Source organism: Mus caroli, chromosome 11 (genome assembly GCF_900094665.2).
Source record: "Mus caroli chromosome 11, CAROLI_EIJ_v1.1, whole genome shotgun sequence".
In the NCBI taxonomy this organism is placed as follows: Eukaryota; Metazoa; Chordata; class Mammalia; order Rodentia; family Muridae; genus Mus; species Mus caroli.
Window position 1 is genome coordinate 49,227,702 of NC_034580.1, and position 19,808 is coordinate 49,247,509.

Sequence of the window (19,808 nt, forward strand, 5' to 3'; positions counted from 1 at the left end):
TGACTTGCCTGCCCGTACTCCAGCTCCTACCAGAAGAGGGCACAGAATACACAGTAGCTTAAAGAGTGAATGAGTACATGAATGAGTGGGAACTAGGAGGTCACAGCTACCTGATGGCTTGATGTAAAAGCCTCATCCCACCTTGCCTGCACATCTCTGGATGCTGGCTTCTCTCCCTCTGTGTTCTAAGGTTGCTGGACCCATGCAGTCTAGAGATCTCAGAGTTACAGCTGCCTGATTCATGATGGAGATCTACAAGGAGGAAGAAGCCCTTGGTAACTCAGTACCGAAAACAACAGCCCTGTGACTCAGTGGAAGGGACACACGCAGAGTGAAAAGCGACCTGGCCGTGATCCCACAGCCAGCCCAGCGTCTTCCTGTCGATGTCCCTCAAGAGAAGCCAAGTACTGCTCAGAGAAAAGCAGAACCCCACTCGGCTAAGTTGTCATCAGCTCGGCGCCAGCACAGAGCTTTAAACTGTGATGCTCGCAAGAAACAGAGACATCTATAGGAAGAGTAACTGGATGCAGCATCCTGCAGGAGGCCAGGCTAAATGTGTCCCATGACATCACTCTGGAGAAGAGGCTGCCAGAAGCCACCCAGGAGCCTAGATGCTCCTGCAACTTGGTGTTGCAGAGGACTGGCCCCAGAGCCTGCTGCTTGCCTCCTAGGACCCCTGCTCTGTTAACAGGTATTCACTGTATAGATAGAACAGTGTACAGATGATAGAAAGACCAGGGCATCCAAGAAGGGGATGGATCTTTTCATCCTAACTATAATGTGAAATGGATATTGACAGAATGCAGAAGGAAGGCACAAGAAGGAAGAGGCCCTACAGTGCATATGATCAGAAATTGCAATGGGATAAACCCTGATTATGGCTTCATTGTATTAAAAAATGTGTGATGATATTCTGGCCAACTCCCTAGGCCAGTCTGACTTGAAACCATCTATTCCCTCTCCCAAGCCTAGAAGTGTCCCCTGACTGGGTCTCCACCTGAGCAGGCAGGCCTTCAATTAGTTCGCTACTGCTGCTGGGAATGCAGGAGGGATTTCTGATTGCTGTGTCACCCACTGGGAACAATCCTGCCACATCACCTCCATGATCTTCTCATCGAGGTGTCTGCCAAGTTTAAGATTCCAGCAAAACCCTTGCCAGGAAGAGACTGACTTCAAGCAAGAGCAGCCCTCCCAAGACCCGGTTCCTGTAATGGGAAAGAATGGTCTATTGTAGAGACTCACTGTAGATGTTTCTGCAGACTGTACATCTCTAAGGTTCACAGAGATAGGCCTAGAGACACATACCAAACTAAAGATGCAGGACCACCCCCTCCCCAACACATAGAGAGACACACAGATACACAAAGATACACAGACACACAGATAAGCACATACAGATACACACACACAAAGAAATTGAAGCCCAGCTATGAGTTCAAGTGCACAGAGAGCATGCAATCTCACCTATCCACCCCTTGCTTTCTGATCTCTAATGTGTGGTTTCTCCCCCTCTTACTCCTGGTCTGGGTCCTAGTCTTAACCAGTGCCTGACCAAGGTCTGTGCTGCTTGAGCGCTGTCCTCGGTGCTGGAAGCCTAATGAGTCCTGAATGCTTGAAGAACGAGGGGGGCTTGGTGAAATCCACTTGAAGATGTCCATCGAGGCCCCATCAGAATATCTACCTTTATTATTTTAGAAAATCACAGAGCCAGGCTTCCTCCTTTTGTTCCCAGACAAAGGGATTCCAACTCTTCAGCTCAGCAATGCGACCACCAACAACCTAGTGACCGTAGGACCATTTATCACAGCTAAGAGGAACTTGAGCTCTTATGTACCACACATATCCATCACTGCCTGTGTCCTTGGGAGACACCTGTGATTCCATGTGGCTGTCTGTGGCTTCATGTGACATGCCTGGGGACATGGCAGCTGGTGAGTCTTCCCGTGACCTTGTGTGGCCTCCAACCTGACCTTGAGCATTTTTATTAAGTGTGGGCATTATCCAATCTAGCCTCACCTAGATGGCCCCCCATTACTCCCTTCCCTCTTGGGTTTGCAGATGTGGCTCCCAGCAACTACAAAATCAGGTCCTAGGGGGGCGTCTGACTCAGCCAGGAACCGGCACTTCAGCATGTGCACTTTCTGGGACAGAAGCCCTGGACCCCCACTGCCATTTGAGCCTGCCTAGCCATAAAACCTTGGAGGCCGGTCGTGTGGAGGTAAGGGTCGTTCATGGGTGGAGGCACGGTGAGGTAGCAGCGGCAGTGAGCCCGTGAGCCCCTTCCTCCAGCCCGTTTCCCCCAGAACGTTGCGGGGCGGGCGGCCCAGGCCCCTCCCCCAGTCGGGCTCGGCAGTTCGGATGCCGCTGTCTCTTTGCCCAGGAGTCCCGGCGCGCTGCGGGGCTGGGAGTCGGGTTCCGTGAGGAGCGCGCGCTGCGCCCTCCCCCTCCCGCCGGGTCTCCGCAGCGGCGCGGGGAGGCGGGGGCTAAAAATACCCGGCGGCGGCGGCAGCGGCGGTGGCTCTGGGGCTGCGGGGCTGCGGGCCTGGGAAGCAGTGCGGGCCGGGCTGGGCCGGCACACCGACATGCTGACCTTCTTCTTGGTGTCGGGGGGTTCTCTCTGGCTGTTTGCCGGTAAGTCCCGGTCCAATCCTGACCACCATCTCCCGGAAGCTGTAGTATCTCGGCCCAGGGTGCGGGTGTGACATCTCCACCTTGCGGAGCCCTCTGCTGCGGCTGCTAAACAGTCCCTTCAAGGTCCCCGAGCCGCCCCCCAATTCTGGTGGGGGTCCATGGGCAGCGTTGGGGAAGCAGCTGGGTCAGCCCGGAGGAAGGGCCTTGCTAGCTGAGACCCCTATAGCTCCTTTCTCCTTGTGATGAGAACCGGTGATCAGATTAGGCCCCGTGTCAAGGGAAGGGCAGACTTTTTGTGTCTGTGTCCATCTCCAGAGACCAAAATCCAAGTTATGTTGCCCCCCCCCCCTCCCCAAGGTCCCTTGGTAGGTGAATTGTACGGCAGAGCTGACCTGGGTTTCCTGATCCAGCCAGAAACCTTTCTCACTAGCGGTCCCTGCTGCCCTTTAGCCAGAGGACAAGACTGGTTACTTGCCCCTTAGCTCTGCCCAAGGCTGTACCCTGGCTTCCCCACACCCCTTTCCCTCCCTCATCCCTGCACCCTCTTAGGAAGCTACAGGACTCCTGATAAATCTCTGCATAGTACTTTCCCCAAATTCCTACACCCATACCTGTACTCTCCCAACAGGCCCACCCCTTACCAATACTACTTCTCTGCACTGGCCTCTCCCCTCTCCAAGCCTCTGGCTAATACCTCTAAAGGGTTTCCAGCCCCACCTCGGCCCCAGCTCTATGCAGAATAAGCCTGATAATGTACGTGAAAATGCTTGGCCTAGTCCAGGCCAAATGCTCTCCCCATGCTAATATTTCTTATTGGGTATTCGGATAGCACCGTCAGCGGTGGTGACAAAGTTGTTTCTGAGCTAAAGGAAAGGCAGAGGTTGATTCTTTTGTGAGAATCATGTGTTTTCATGTGTGAGTTTGTTTTTGTTTTTTTTTTTTTAATATTCACAGTGAAACCTAGGAGGTTGGTGGGACCTCTTCTATTGTTGAGATTTAAAAACTGACTTCCCCAGTGCCATATGGATAACCCTGGGCAGATTGGAATTTGATCTCAAGTTTTAGCTGATCAACCCATGCCAAGTGCTTGGTTATATCCTGTCTGAACCTGAGGGGATGGTGGGCCAGGTAATTATTTTTCCCGCCCCCACAATTGTCCTGAGTTAGGCCACAGGGCCATAGTCTCCCTGAGCTGGAGAGACTAAGGCCTCTCTAATCCCTTCAGCTCCCTAAGCTCCTTCTGTATGCCAGTGTCTGGTGACAGGCTGCTCGGGGCCACTCTGGTCTTGCCAACAGGCAAGGATAGGCTAGAGTTGGGATCATGGATAATCAAAATATGATGATGATGATGATGATGATAATGATGATGATGATGGTGGTGGTGGTAACACACAGTATTTATTGCCTACATGACAAAATGGCCTATGAGCCTCTTCTTAGTACCTGGTCCTCTTTGCTCTACTCCAGGAAGAACCCCACCCGGCATGGGTTCAAAGCGTTGGTCTTTGGTTCAGAAGTTTTTGTGGTTCCAGGAAGGTGTCCGGAGGCTCCGGGGCCACTTGTGATAGGGGTCATCAGTAGCCTGTGAGAGAAGCCCCTGACTGGGAGGGCTTCTTGTCTACAACTTGTATACAACCGTCACTGAGTCAGGGTGAGCTTCTGTCATGCTTCCTTGGATAAGAAAAAGGGGGCACCTGCCTCACTGAGGGGTTAGACAAGGGCTCTGAGAGTCAAGCAGAGCTTTTCCTGTGCTCGGTGGCAGCTGCTTTCACAGAGGCCAAGCTGCTCTGATTGCTGGAAGGCAGAGTCTGACATGTGCTTTTTCTTAGATGCAATACCCCAGATACATGCATGGTGGGGGCTTTATAGGTCATGTGCCTGCCCTTCTTGGGGCTTTGCTAGATCTCAGACTTTCTCTTGGGATGGAAGGGTGGAAGGGTCTGAGAAATGTGCATTCACACACACACACACACACACACGGATGAATTCTGCTTTGTAATCTACTTTATAGCCCAGTGTAGCTCCCAGGTTTCTGCCACTCTGTCAAACAGAAAGATGCTCCTGAGCCAATGCCTGTGTGCTTTTTGCTACTCAGTGCGTCCCTAGGGAAACAAACCTTGGTCTGGCAAAAGTTGACCTCAAGGGCTCTCGGGGAAAGATGGGGGAAAAGCAGCCTGGAAGAGCCACGAGCTCTGGACTGCACAGTACTGAGCCATTCCAGAACTAACCCAAATGTTGAGTTGTAAACAAGGAGACAAGGATATGAGTCCAGCATGAGTCATGTGCCCAGTCTGGTAATAAATATGCCCACCATTTTCCAAGCACTCAGAGGACAACGGGATCAGTGGGTTGGGATTCCTGCCCACCTCTGTGACACCTGTATGTGGACTGTAAAGAGGTACCTCTCTTGATACATTACTAAAAGGTGCCCCTTCCTTCAGGCTGATGTAGCTCTAAACTCTTGTATAAGATCCAACCTGCTTAACTTCAGACCATACCTACCAGTGATGCCTGTATGGATTTCTGCAGGACGTGGGGCATTTATCAGAGACAGGTAGCCAAGTACCAAATAAAGGAAGTCAGAGCTGTCGAAGGTATGCAGAAAGGACTATGATGGGGCTGAGTTTTCATGTCTTCTGCCTTGAGGACCTGGGTTGTTGGATGGGTCCTGGAGGAGAGGATTTTTTATCATGGAGCACAGAAGGACCCTCTGTTTAGGCACAGTGGCCAGGCTAAGTCAGGAACAATATAGACTGGAGGCCTGTTATTTGGGGACTGTTAAGTTATGAGAATACATGTAGCCCAGGTTGGCCCGAGTGGCAGCTGGGCTCCAGAAGGAGGCAGAGATGAACCTCCAGTCCTGACTCCTGCTCTGGGGACATGGACCACACCCTATTGGAGTGGGGCTTGGCTACAAGAGGCTGATGTGACAGATCTGGCCCAGCAGGTGCAAACATGCTCAGTTCTGCCCTATCAGATCCCACCCCTAGCCCCAGACTCGACTGGGGCAATGAGGCCTGGAGCAATCAAATGAAGCCCAAAACAGTGGCTAAAAATTGGGGCTGATGGTGAAGCTCCAGAAAAATCAGGTATTTGGGGCATGACTCCCAAAGGAAGAAAGTTTGAATTTGTACTCAAGCCTTTACCTTGATTTTTTTTTAAGCTGCTTGGCAGCCTGCATGTGCATAAGGCTGCACTAGGAAGAGCAGGCTGGCACCAGGGGGCAGCAGAACCCAGCCATCCTGTTCCCCTGCTGATTCTCTGGGATTCTAAGGTTGACCTTCTTGAAGCTGAACTTGGCTCAGCTACAGATGCGATAGAACTCAGGGCTGTTCTGTACACGGGGTAGTAAGGAGTAGGTCTGTCTTGTTTGCAAAAAGAAACAAGTTTCATATAGTAGTAGGCATGTTGTTTATCTAACCAGCACCTGACACACAGTAGGTACTTAGACAGTCATTGAATGAAAGGAGGGAACAGAGTGTAAACATATCATCTGCACTTCTGTGTGACCTTGCACACACTGTACGTCAATCAAAACGTTTCTATGGTTCTGCAAGCTCCCCTTCAATCTTCCCATGATGCTGTGTTGCTGTTGTCACCACCTACTGCATGAAGCTCTGAGGCCCAGAGGAATTTAAACAGGAAGCCGCCCGTAGAAGCAGAGGGTCAGGATGTCTTCCCAAACTTGCAGCCCAGGAGAGAGCCAGGTTTCTAACAAGCAGAAATGAAGTAGAAAAAAAAGAAAAAGCATTCTAGGCCAGAGGGTTCTGATGGGGTGAGGTCAGCAACAGAAGTGTCTGAAGTTAAAGTTGAGTGCCTACAATCCCAGCCCTTGGGATGCAGACACAAGGCAATCAGGAACTCAAAGATAGCTTTGACTGCATAGCAAGTTCCAAGTCATCCTGGGGAATACAATATTGTCTCTCAAAAAAACCAAACAGATTGGATGTGTGCTGACTGCTCTACCCAGCATAGCTGAGAAGGATCTCCAGGCAGTGGCCTCACCTTGCAGGGACAAATTCTGGTTGGTCCCTGATATTGTCAGGAGCTCTAGAAGTGAAGGCGAAAGATGGATGGATGGATGGATGGATGGATGGATGGATGGATGGATGGATGGATGGATGAATAAGTGGATGGGTGGATGAGTGGATGGGTGGATGAGTGGATAGATGGATGGGTGGATGAGTAGATGGTGGGTGGATGTCTCACAGCTTCAGGATAGATGGTTTGTAGAAGGGAGATTTCTCTGAAGGCTCTTGCTTCCTTGTAATTCCAAGATCTAGTCTCCCTATGGTCAGGTAGTTCTAGGTACATTGCCTAGCATACTTGAGAAGAAGATCCAGTCAAGTCCCTGCCTTTGTGGTGGCCCTTACCTTGACTTAGCCATAGTTCTCACTCACCATCCACCTGATCTCAGGATCTGGTCTGAGGCTGTCCTTAGGATGCCTGGATATGGATGGATTCCTGCCCCTCTCACCTATCAGGTATAGTCATACCCAAATATTCTCCTGACTCATGGCACACTTGGGGTCTATGATAAGTGGGAATAGGCAACACCATATTGCAACAGAAATTCTAAGGTGAACTCCCCTATCTGTTCTAAGGTCTAATCAATAATCTCAGACCCTGGATTGTTTCATGCCAACTAGACCCACTGTAGCGGTGAGTTTTGCTACACCAATTTGGCACCCAGTGGATTGCATGTGCGTACCCGCCCAGGGGCTATCTTTGGATCCTCGAGTGAAAGACACACAAACACATTAGCTTATTTTTTAAAATGCCTTGGCTACCTCAAAGGTTTGGCACTCCTAAACCTTCCTCTGCTACCCCAGGCCCAATTGGGAACCCCACCTGAATTCTCACATAGCTTGTTGGTGCTCCTGTAGCTCTCCTCTTCCTTCTCCCATCACATCATGACGATTCTGCTCTATTCTTCTCTGTGTCCTAGCATGCACAACTCTAGGTGTCCTGCCCCGTGTCCAACCATTGGCCACTGACATCTTTATTGATCAATCAAAAAGCAATTGGGGCACTTGGACATCCAGATTCCCGGCTGAATCAAAGCATTAGAAGAGCATCTCCAACCACCCACCTGACTCTATCCATCTGCCCTTCCCAGAAATGGCCTTCATCCCGCCCCACCCTAGACTAAGCATTCAGGTAGAGGATATCTGTGGAAGGTTAGGAGTTGCTAGCTCTGGCTTGTGCTCTGCCCAGTCAGGCTTGCATTCCAAGATGGCTTTAGAGCAATAACAATCAAAATCTCAGTTTCGAGACCCTGGGATAAGCAAATCCAGATTGGGACCCTTTGGAGCCAGGAACCAGCCCAGTGATTAGTGACTACCAGGGGGAGGAGGGACAGGGAGAGAAAAAGCAACCCTTGGTTGAATAGGCAAACCCTACTAACTGGCTCACAGCACTGTCTGTCTCTCCTATGGATCTGGAAGCAGTAACCTGGACTGAGCCTATTATCAGCCCCATTTCTCCTACTACATTGAACTGTTGGGACTTTGACCCCCCTGCGAGATCTACCTGCCCACCTACTCCTGCCTTAGCTCCAGCTGCAGACCGGTGTGAACACTGACAGCAGTTTCTGAGGAATGATTAGAAAAGCCAGTCGACACTGAGGTCACCCAGAACCTGGACAGGAAGGTCGGTCCCAGGCTATATGGCAGGACGATCAGAGCTGAGACAGAGAGAGCAGCAAGGTAGGATGTGGGCCAGTCAGTGAGATCAGGTAGGGGAGTACTTAGAGGTGGACAGGATGTTCTCAGGCCAGTGGAAGGAACATACTTATCAATGTGGGAATAGGGGTGTCAGGCAGGAACCATCCAGGCTGGCAGGGACCATCATGGCTTCAGAAGTAACAGCCTCTCTGTTCTATTTCCAGAGCTGGGGCCTCATGAAGCCATCTAGACTCTAGCACTCTGCTTAGCAGGCAGAGAATTTCAGTAGTGAAATTCAGCAGATTGGATGAGGTTTTCTGGGATAAACCTGCACCTCACCCCTACTTAGCCTACTTAGCTGTCACTCTGCCAGCTTTTAAGCCTGGCCATGTCTGGGGTCCACGCTCTTCCCTTTGCCAGTAGACTAGTTGGGGATTTAGGTGTATGTGTTCCTGGTCTCCGTGCTGCAGGTCTGGCAGAGGATAGGATATAACTTGTGAAATTCCCATTTTCTGGGCCCACAGTGTCCTCTCTCCTTCTCTTCCTCTGCCTTTGATTCTCCTCCCTGGGTAGTTCTCTGAAATTTCATGGAGACACATCTGGCATCTTGGTTTCATAAATATCCTGTACGGCCCCACCCTAAAGTAGGACAACAACTGGAGGCAGGTGGGTGGTGGCAAATGGCCCATTTCCTACCAGGGCTGGGCCTTTTCATAGGCCTCAAAGCCAACAAGGTCACATGCCTTGGATTGTAGGAGATCCATGTAACACCTCTCTCACCCTTGTATGGCTTCAGAAGGAGCTGCTAAGGCCCTGCCCTGTCTATGCTTTCAGGCTAAATGATGCTGCCTGTATCACTGATTCTTAAGGCAGCATTCTGAACCTCACATGGGTCTTGGTGACCCTGGGGTGTCAGAGGTGAGGGGACAGAGACACAGCAAGCCACTGTCACCCTCAGCAGCCTTAGGTCTACTTTTAAGAACCTCCAAACCAGGACTCCCGGCTTCAGTGTGGAAAAGAATTTCGGGACTATCCAGTTCGAGATGAGACTTAATAAAGATGCCTTAACATAGGCAAAAGCCAGAGGGTTCAGAGGAAGAGGTGTGTGTACCCCGAAAGTGAGACACACCCAGAAGCTCGGGCTTGAGCTTCTCAAAGAACTGTGTTAAACTCAACAGGTTGTTAAGAAACTGTTCACCTGTTCTCGTCTTTATGAGTTAGATGGCTCGGAGATGCCTTGAATGAAGTTATACTGATCAGATGAAACCAGGGGCCCCTGGGGGGGGGGGTGCACAAGGGCATTGGTGTGCTTCCTTTTCATAAAAAAATGATTTTCTGGTGAGATTCCTAGAAAAATTACAGCTTTACAGCTAGGAAAGGGGAAAAAAGGCCTTAAGCAGCTGCCGGCTGTGTTGGAATTCTTGCTTGTGGTATTGTTTGCTAGTGTGGAGCTCTGACTGTATCTCAGATTCAGGAGGTCCAGACCTGTCCTCACGTCCTACCCCCCCCCACCCCCCACCCCCGACATCTCCCTGCCTCTCCACCCTGAAGAAGTAACAAAAGCACCTGTGACAACACTGGGAGTTCTTCTGGTTTCTGGCCCGTGCCCTTCCCTCTGTTCTCCCTTAGCATTCACCATAAACACCACAAGAGCTATCAAGGTCTCTTTATAAAAAAACAAACAAACAAACAAACAAACTTGTCCTCACTATCTCAGCCATCGATGTTGCTGCTTCTGAAAAGGGACAAGATCCACAGAACTGCAGGGGGGGTGGTCCTACTTGCTGCCCTAACCGTGATACCCACCCCATGCTTTCCTCAGTGGCCAACAGAGGCTTCTAGGGCACTCTCCAAAGATGCTGGGCTCTTTTCTTTGGATGGGAAGTCAGAATTCAGGGATGTGTACCCTCAGTAGGTCAGCGTCAACAGCCTCCAATAGCATTGCCTGGACCGGCTGGGGCCTTCACTTCGCCTTGGTCTGAAAGAGATTTTTGTTTTCTGGTGAGAACAGCCCCGGCCTGACCTGGCTGCAGGAGCCAGCAGCAGGAGTGCAAACCCTTTCATGTGACAGGCCCAGAGTGGAGTGATGCCGGCCTGCCAGCAGCAGGCCCTCCCCTGCAGCTTGGGAGGCAGGGCGTCCATTTGCATATTTCCCCATTCATCCTGCCCTTGAAAAGGAGGCCCGAGTTCTTAGTCCCTGGCCCAGCCAAGAGCCCAGAACTTGAGCCCTAAATTAACCCTGTGGGCCAGAGGCTGAGGCTGCAAGTGCTAGCTAGCCACCACCCCTGACCTCCAGAGTGCTGCTGCAGAAGACAGCAGACTTCTGTTTGTCAGCACTGCCTACTGCAGCACTGGAAGAAAATTCCCTTTTATTTCTTTCAGTGGTAGCTAGGAAGTGTGGTAATTTATCTTTGTTAGAAAATCTACCTTGAACCAAAGATAAGACTGATTAATTTATTGTTTAATATGTAAGGTACACACACACACACACACACACACACACACACACACACAGAGAAACCTTACCTGGAATTGTGGGTAAAGGAGCCATATGGGTTCCAGGCTATAACAGCTGCACTCCTGGCTAAGACACAGCCTGCCTGGGACATTTTTGTATCTCAGGGTATCTACAGACCTTGCCTTGGAAGACACTTGCCAGCTGTAATCTCTTACCTTACGTGACTAATGTCCTCCCATTGGCCTCAGCTTGCACCTCTGGTCCTTGTTACAGCCAGGCTCCTGCCTCCTTCCCTACACTGAGGGATCTTGGCAGGTACAAACAGCTTACAGGCTTTTGTACCAACCCATTGTGTCACCCTGCCCCAGCTTAGCTGTCCTTCAGGTCCCCACCCTGGCTCTCCCTCCATTTCTTTCTGAGCAGTTATCCCCCAAGGAAACAGCAGTGTTCTTAAATGACAGGCAAACGGGGCACTGTTTAGTTTGCCCCTTGCCCCTTAGCAACCTCCAGTGTGTCCTTCCAGGACCTTTTCTTCCTCAGGGAACATGGTCCTTTCGAGAGGAAGCTATCCATCCCCCCAGAGCAGATGTGTCCATCACCAGGCTTGAACTTGCAGTATTTGTGACAATGTCCTCAGTCTAGGCTACAACGAGATGGACTCCTGGCCCTGAGGCCAAGGCACTCCAACCATGGACTTGACTGAAAGGGAAAGGATCTTGGTATGCCCAGGACTTGCCTTCCTGCACAGTGAGACCTAGCCTCCATCTGTGTGGTGATCACCTCCAACTGTGTGCAGTGCGGCAGGAGGAATAAGGAACGTCAGTTTAGCCACAAGCCCTTAGTCCATGACAGCCACCATTTCTAGCCATTCTGCCTGGTAGATGTCTCCAAAGGGGCAGCTACCATTGCTGCTGTTATCCCTGTGGTCTGTGTTTTGTCTCTGCCTGACTTTCTTCTCTGCTAGGGAGAGCAAGGCTTATCTCAGGGCCGGTGAAAAAGATACTGTGTTTCTGTTGGTGACTCTGATCTCAAGGCTCCTTCTGTTTCTGTGTCTCTGGAAGTTCAGCCTGAGCCTGGCTTCCTGCTCTGTTCATCACGTTTGTGTGGCCAGGGCCTCCAGCAGGGGTTTGGGGATGAGTGGAAAAAATTTGAGAGGTGCTTGTCTTGAGGTGAAGGTTGTTGAAGGCAGATGCTGGAGGCATTTGGTCATGGTAAGTATGTGGGTAGCCAGGGAAGTAGCTAGCTGCAGTAACCCTCCATCAGGGTCTTTCTGCATGTAAGGAGTTTTCAGCCACCCTTATGAGAGAGCTATAATCAGGCTCCCCAGAGAGCTCCAGAGTGAGCCACTTGGTAACTCAGCAACCCTATCTCACAAGGGATGCACACAAAGCCTCTCCTGGCAATGCCTGAGTTGGGAAGGCTCTTTGCTCGGTCATCCGTGGCTCTGTAAATCTAATTAAAATCCAGTGGGAAAGTGGGGTAGAAGCCCCCCCAGCCACACAGACCTGAGCTTGGACCCTTGTGCAGATGAGACCACTGCTAGGCTTAGCAGAGTCTGCCACATAGCTGTGCGGGGGGGGGGGGGGGGGGTTAGAGTTATTCAGGTGTGGTAGTAAGGTGGGTCACACTTCCTGGGACAGAACTGCCTCTCCCCCCTCTCCCAGCTCCAATGTCCTGGCACATTGTAGTTTTCACCCCCCCACACACACACACACAAGTCTGGTTGCCCCTTAAGTGTCCTTGAGAAGCACCACAGGAGGTGTTTGTCCCCCTGAGAGCTGTCTGGAGGAAAGCAGAGGAGGGATGGCAAGATGGCTCAGTGGGTAAGGACACTTGCCCAGTCTAATGAACTGAGTTTGATCCCAGAAACCCACATGGTGGAAGGAGGGAATTGATTCTCATTCTCTGAGCATGTATACCATGGTACTCTTGTACACACACACACACACACACACACACACACACACACACACCACGTACATGGTGAGCAAATATAATTTTTTTTAAAAAAGTGAAACAAAGGACCAACCTAAGAAGAGAAATCTAGCAGATTGGGAGATGCTGAAGCCAAGTTCCCTGGGCTCCAATTGATGTCTCAGAAGAGTGTGTGAGTGTGTGTGTGTGTGTGTGTGTGTGTGTGTGTGTGTGTGTGTGTCTGTGTGTCTGTGTGTGTGTGGGGGGCTTTGTTCTCTAAGAAGCCATGGCCAACTCCCCCCTCCCATGACAACATGGGGTCAGGGAAGGCAGAAGGGCATGGGTTGAGGCCCTGGCAGGCTGGCAGAATAAGGGTTAAGACCTGGTTGCTTGGCTTTGAGCTGGCCTGAGCCAGTACCGCCCCATGTGCAGATGAAGGGGGGGCCAGTGGGGGCCTTGAGGGGCCAATAGCTCCTCACAGAGCTGCTCTGTGCCTTGGTCCCTGCAAGACCTGTTCCCACAGGCACCGGGGAGCCACTGTCCCTACAGTTAGCGCCTCTCCTAACCCCATCTTCTCAGAGCAGGCAGCTGTTGCTATCAGCTGTCCCCAGGGGCAGGGCCTTCGCAACTTTTGTCCTTTGATCAAGATGTGGTAACCTCTTTCCCTGGGCTCCATAGGCCCTAGAAAGGGAGGCTGGTTCTAGCAGAATCAGTTCCACCACCTCATCAGTGCCCGGAGCCTGCTGGAAAGGTAGGATGGTGAATGTATCGCCTTTTGCAGCTTGCCTTTGAGCCCCTTTGGCTGCAAACACATGAAGTAACCAGATTCAGCTAACTGCTCTCCACTAAAGGACTCTTCCTTTACTGTGTGCCCCGCATCTACTCCCCGCCCGCGATCTTATTTGAGAAGAGGTCCAGTGGGGTCCAGTGACTTGGCCAAGACCACATAGCTATCAAGAGTCTTAATCAAGATTCAGAGGCTGTTCATCCCAGCACTGGAATCTACCTTCCGGCTCTTTCCCTAATTTGCTTACTAGGGTGCTACCCCCTGGAGCCTGGCGAGGCAGCGGTTTGAGCTCTCCAATGGGAGGTGGGATGGTTTTTTGATGATTTGATGGCTTGGTTCATGTTGCCCACCATTACTGCAGGCTGCTGGGGTTTTCAAAGGTCCAGGACCCCACTAGACCAGGCCTTACTGATGGCCAGAGTATCCAGGGTGATGCTAAGGAATCCAAGAGAAGATTCAGGGGAACGTGGGCATCCTCGGGGCAAACACGCTGAGCCTGGACATGGGGTCCTGAGGCAGTAGGGAAGCAGGTGAGGCGTCTGGGCAGTGGCATGACAGAGTCACATCTGTGTAACAGGAAATTAACTTCTGTGCAAACGTAAGTACAGGTTAGAGAAAAGAGATACATGAAGAGGCTAGCTTGGGGGTCTGGGCTGCACTGGGTAGTGGCCAGCTGGGGGTTTGCGGCTGGGGAAATGGTCATGCCTGAGAGCTTTATCTACAGGGGCAGTCATTCTATACAGAAGTATAAAGGCAGCCTAGGAAGGTGTGGCGTACTGGGGTGGGAAGCTGTACTAGCAGAGGGGTCCCTCAAAGCTGGCTCACCGTGTCCTAGGCCCATTTCTATAGGGTTTGTGCTTGGTACTATGTACCACTTTATCACCTTGTAGTCAATGTATATCCCTTTGTTCTGTTCTCTCCCACCCTTGATGATAAGGGGCATGGCATGGACCATCTACTCCCCCAGGGTAAGCTGGTAGGCAGAAGCCTATGTGAGCTACTACTTGATCATCCAAAAGGGTCCTTGCTAGAGGGAAAAGCTTGGTAGGAAGCTAGTTTCTGCTGAGCATTGGGTCCTCCCTGCCAGGTGAATAGTTACAAACATCCACAGCAGCTCACTTGGCAACGGCAGCATTGGCTAGTCCCTGGGGTATTGTCTGTATACCCCCACCCGCCATGGGTGCTGCAACCAGAACAGCCTCCTGGGGCATGGAAAGAGGCAGCTGGGCTTGGACCTCAGGGACCACCCCAGGTAACAAGAGGTCAGAGGAGGCCAAGGCTGTGTAAGATAACCAGAGACCAAGACTCCCAGAACTAGTCTCTGCTCTCTCCTCCCACATGCCAAGGGTTTGGTGGTGGACACTGGCTCTGAAGCCAGTGTCCTCACAGGACCTGGACTCACAGCTCTGCCCCCAAAGTGGCTCCCAGGTCTGAAGGGAAACTCAGGGGGGGGGGAAAGCCCCAGCACTTCTGACTGTCTAAGGAGGTAAAGTTAGTAAAACAGAACCCTCTGGTTGCCAAGGAGGCTTGCAGGCCAGACTTGGGGCCAAAGGAGCCATGGCCACTGTAGACAGCTCCTTAAGTAGACACCCACCTGAGGAACAGTGGGCTGTTCTTCATCTAATGTCCTTCAGTGGTCCATGTGGGAAGAGATTTATGGTGTGTGCAAAGCAAAGCTCCTCCTGGCCGATCCCATGTCCAGAGTCTAGCATCTCTGCACATTGGCCACCACCACCCAGGACCTGGTCCTTCTGACCAGGAGAGAGGGATTTTTTTTTCTGTGTGTCCAACATGATTGCAAAGGAGAGGAACATTGTGGAAATGTCTGTGTTGGCAGGGGTGAGTGGCCACAGAAGACAACAGGGTGCATTCCGTGCCCCTCGCTTGCTAACATAGTCGGCTCCAGTTCCTTGCAGTGACTGTAAGAGCTGTTGTCATGACTAAACAGTGTGGTGTATAGGACAGGTTTTTCTAGGAAACAGGAAGTCAGGAAGTTCAATCAAGTCCCACTTTTCCTGAAGCTCGGGGACTGTCCTCATGGGCTTGCCGTGGTGACCTTTGTACAGGACTTCAGGGGCTCAAAGGCATTATTACCTGAGTAGTCTACTCAGTTCCCTATGGGTTCCCGGCACTCTCCAGCTTTTGCATGTTGGCTTCTCTCTATCTAGGACTCCCTATTCTCCTCACCCTTCAGCCTCCACTTCCTGCCAGAAGCCTGCTTTGCCCTGTCATAGCTGAGTCAGGCACCTCCTCTGCCGCCTTGTGTCTGATCACAGCCTAGACCATATTGTACAATGCTGCCCACTCCCTCATGTCTACCCTGCAACTGTGAGTTGGTGAGAACAGAGGCCATGTGGAGGGAGGGTGGATGGGTGACCGAGCCCTCCCACGGCGTGCCCTGTGACGGAGCCAAGCATTCCAACCCTCTTCCTCGGATACCTAGCTATTGCTGTAGCTTGAGGTCTGTCCATCCGTGAGCAACTGCCAAGGACCAGGGACTTGTGATCTGAAGATATTCTTTCATTTTCTTTAACATTGTTTTAAACCATCTAATGGAGTCTTTGGGGCTGGATAAGGGGTCCGCTGAGTCAGTAAACACCCTCAGCTCAGAGCCCACCCCCAAAGCTGGTAGAAGCGTTTAGATTTCCCACTAAGTAGTGAGTCACTCATCTGGTAGGTCTAGCAGGAACTCGGTCTTCCCATCTACATTTTTAGGTAAGGGGACGTTCCGAGAAGAGAAGGCCACCTGGCCACCTGCCCAGAGCCCTCCCTCCACAGAGAGGTTTTCCTTGGTGGAGTTACTTGGTTCATAGCTGTGACTCTGCTTTGTTGATGAGAATCTTAATTTAGTCAGTTAACTTAGAGAGAGAGAGAGAGAGAGAGAGAGAGAGAGAGATTGTTGTGGTATGTTTGTCCTTATAATTGGTCTCGCTTAAGAAGACTGCTTTCTAGAAGGAGCTGAAGAGGTGGTTCTGCAGTTAAGATCATTTGCTGCTTTTCCAGAGACCCAGACTCAATTCCTAGCACCAACACAGTAGCTCACAACTGTCACTTGCTCCAGTTTCAGGGAATCTGACACTCTGTTCTGACCTTTACCAGGCATGCATGTGGCACATAGACACACATGCAAGCAAAAATAATCACACACACATTTAAACAACAAAAAAGACTGCTGGTAAAATCAGGTTTCAAGCTCCACAGATCAGGAATGATGCCTTTGCCAGACTAGGGGCCCGCGTTCACAGCTCTCTAGGAACACCCGAACCTAGAGTATCCCTGGAAAAATCAGGTTTCAAGCTCCACAGATCAGGAATGGTGCCTTTGCCAGACTAGGGGCCCGCGTTCACAGCTCTCTAGGAACACCCGAACCTAGAGCTTCATGAGTATCCCTGGAACTCAGAAAGCCTGGTGCACATCCCATGGAAGCACAGGGTCCGGGCCAAACTGCCCCTGTCCAGTGTTTGGACCACCTGGGCTAGTCCTGCCTCTACCCTTCCCAGGGCTGAGCAGCCTCCTCCATCTAACAAGAGCATCTTGTAATTATGTCTATAGTTCTGTGACTATGCCATGCCCATTGGTACTGTGCCCATTTCAAAGATGGGGAAGTGGAGGTTCAGAGGGGGTAGAGTATCGTAACTGTGTCTAGCTTATAAACAGAGACTTGAACCGAAGAGCTTTCTTCCCTCTGCCTACGATGATTTTGCGTATTATTGACCTCATGTCATGTGATAACGTTATAGGTTAGCTCAACTACTATTAATTGGAGGAATAAATAGTCAGAGGTCAAGCAATTGTTTAGCTCCTATCCTGTGGCTCCAAAGTCACCAGTGCTGTCATTTATTTTTGTTTCTCGAGAAAGAAAGCCATAGCTAGCACCTCCATTAATGTCAATGACCCATGAAGAGGCAGCCTGCAGACAGGGTGAGGTGGTCCAGAGCCTTCCCTGCAACCACTGGAATGGCAAGCCTATGCATATCTCAGGAGCCTCTAGCTCCAGGTCATACTGGGTAGTGACACTAAGAGGCCCCAGTGTGAGTTCCAGCATCTGGCACCTGACCAATTCCTCTGCAACCTCTCAGTCCTGAGAAAGGTACAGAACCCAGAGTCTATCGAGCGGTACCTGCTCTGCCAATGTCTCATCACCTAGCAGCTAACAGAAGGGTGTAGGAGATCTCTGGAAGATGTCCTACTCACCTCCAGGGCATCTTCCATGTCTCCCTGCATTCTCTAGACTGCAGCGGGTGGGAGTGTACCCTGACCACCACCTGCACGTCAAAGGAGGTGCTGGTACCACTAGACCCATCCATCACTATAGTCCTTCCTCTTAGCCTTGTTTATTTTCCTCTTTCCATCAGTTTAATGCCTAAACACTTCCCTCTGCTCTGTTAACTATATTGGGCCAAGGACTGGGCCAGCTATGTCTGTTGGTACCCCATGTGTGGTAGTGCCACGATGGCCATATCACCTTACAGGTCATCACCTTCCCTCGAGCTATGTATTCGGGCTAGTCCACGGACTCTGCCAAATTCCCCTTCCTTCTCTCCTTCAGAATCAAAGCCTCGACTCAAGCTCAGAGGTGGATCAGGTAGAGCCTGTGTCCCTCCACCTGACTCATCCTGTACACAGTGATGGGTGCTTCTGCTATCTGTTTATCTTCTCTGTATCCCATGAGCAAACATAATCAAAGATCTGTGTGACCAGGGTCACAAAGGACCCTGAGGCCTGAGAGACTCTGTGCCCAGGGCTGCCAGTGCATACTGGCCCCTGGAAGATGTGGAATCAGCTGTCAGCCGTGGCCCCAGGCATGGGAATGTGGGTCTCAGGAAAACTGATGGCAGGCTCTCAGCTGTGAATACTGAGGGCTCTAGTGTTTCACCAGAGAAAAGCATCTCCAGGTGTCCAGCTTCTGGACTGTACTATGTTGTACTAGAAGACTGCATCTCTGACCCATCCACTGACGATCCCTCCACAGCTCGTCTGTCCAGTCTCCTCCCTCACCTATCTCTTATCTCCTACAGAGATTGCTCTCTCACTTCTGGAGAAGATGCAGACCCAGGAGATCCTGAGGATCCTGCGGCTGCCCGAGCTATCGGACTTGGGCCAGTTTTTCCGCAGCCTCTCAGCTACCACCCTCGTGAGTGTGGGTGCACTGGCTGCCGTCCTTGCCTACTGGCTCACTCACCGGCCAAAGGCCTTGCAACCGCCATGCAACCTCCTGAAGCAGTCGGAAGAAGTGGAGGTGAGCAGGGCAGGAGCTGTCCCATCACGCAAAGTAGCTCCAGAAGGTAGAAGCCAAACCTGTAGCTTGTTTGATTCCAAGTAACCACACACTCCCCCCCAAATATCCTGGAGTTCCCTGGTAACCAGCCAACAGGCTCTGCAGCAATCTTGGGAAAGGCTGCCAGCAAGATGGTCCTCCCACCTCTGCCAAGGACTGACCGTTGGCAGATCCTGACCTTGACCACCAGGAAGGCGAAGCAGGTCCTCGGGGCCTGCATGGAAAGTTCACTCCCAAGCTCCTGCCCCTAGTCTTGGCTGACAAGGACCAGAGCTGAGCTCATTCCAAGGCCTTCCCTCTCACAGCAGCTGGCTCTGAGGGAGGTTAGCAGTAAACAGGGAGATGCATGGTCTTGCCAGCAAGGAGCTATCGAGATTTGCTTACAGACTTTGGCCTTTGTTTCAGATTTATTTATTTGTATGTGCATTGGTGTCTTCCCCTGCATGCATGTCTGTGGGAGGATGCCAGGTCTCTCGAAGCTGGAATTACAGATAGTTGTGAGCTATCATGTTGAATACCAGTCCTCTGGAAGAGTAACTAGTTTTTGTTGCTGTTGTTTTGATTTGGGTTGGGTTTCTTGGGGGGGGGGGGGTTGTTTGTTTGTTTGTTTTGGGCTTGTTTTATTTTTAATTATGTCTGTGTTCTAAATGTTGCTGTGCAATTTCCATGGATAGTGCGTTCCCATAGTTCATAAGAAACGAAAGGCCTCATTCCTAAAAGCTTGTACCTTGGGCTTTTGGTTCTGTTAGCAGTTCTGTGCCAGCCAGGAGCAAAGAGAGAGCCTCATCTTTTAACCATTTTGTGGTTGGTTGGTTGGTTTTTTTTTTTTTTTTTTTCTTCTAGACAGGGTCTCGTGTAACCCAGGCTGGCTTCAAACCCCTGATCCTCCTGCCTCTGGGGCCCTGGTGCTAGGATTAGAAATGCACAACACCACACCCAGCTCCCCAGTTCTTAGTGAGGTCATGCTATGCACACTTTTGCATCTCACTTTGTTCTTGATCATACATCTTGGTGGCCATCAGCCTGGCAATGTTTTGCCTGCTGGGAAGACCACAGGGAGAACAGAGAGCTGGA

General features: G+C 51.1%; 1 protein-coding gene across 4 annotated transcripts in view; it reads left to right on the forward strand.

The window, feature by feature from the left end:
* The first annotated feature begins 2,495 nt into the window (after window positions 1-2,495).
* Acsl6 (acyl-CoA synthetase long chain family member 6) overlaps window positions 2,496-19,808 on the forward strand; it is a 56,943-nt gene continuing 39,630 nt past the window's right edge. For 2 of the 4 annotated variants that reach the window (XM_021175982.2, XM_021175981.2), the window contains exons 1-2: window positions 2,496-2,631; window positions 18,475-18,695. In XM_021175982.2, the coding sequence (XP_021031641.1) occupies window positions 2,583-2,631; window positions 18,475-18,695 (270 nt within the window). In that variant the 5' untranslated portion in view covers window positions 2,496-2,582. Of the gene's footprint in view, window positions 2,632-13,115; window positions 13,421-18,474; window positions 18,696-19,808 lie in introns of those variants that run through there. The other 2 variants (XM_029483861.1, XM_029483860.1) reach the window with 2 other exon arrangements.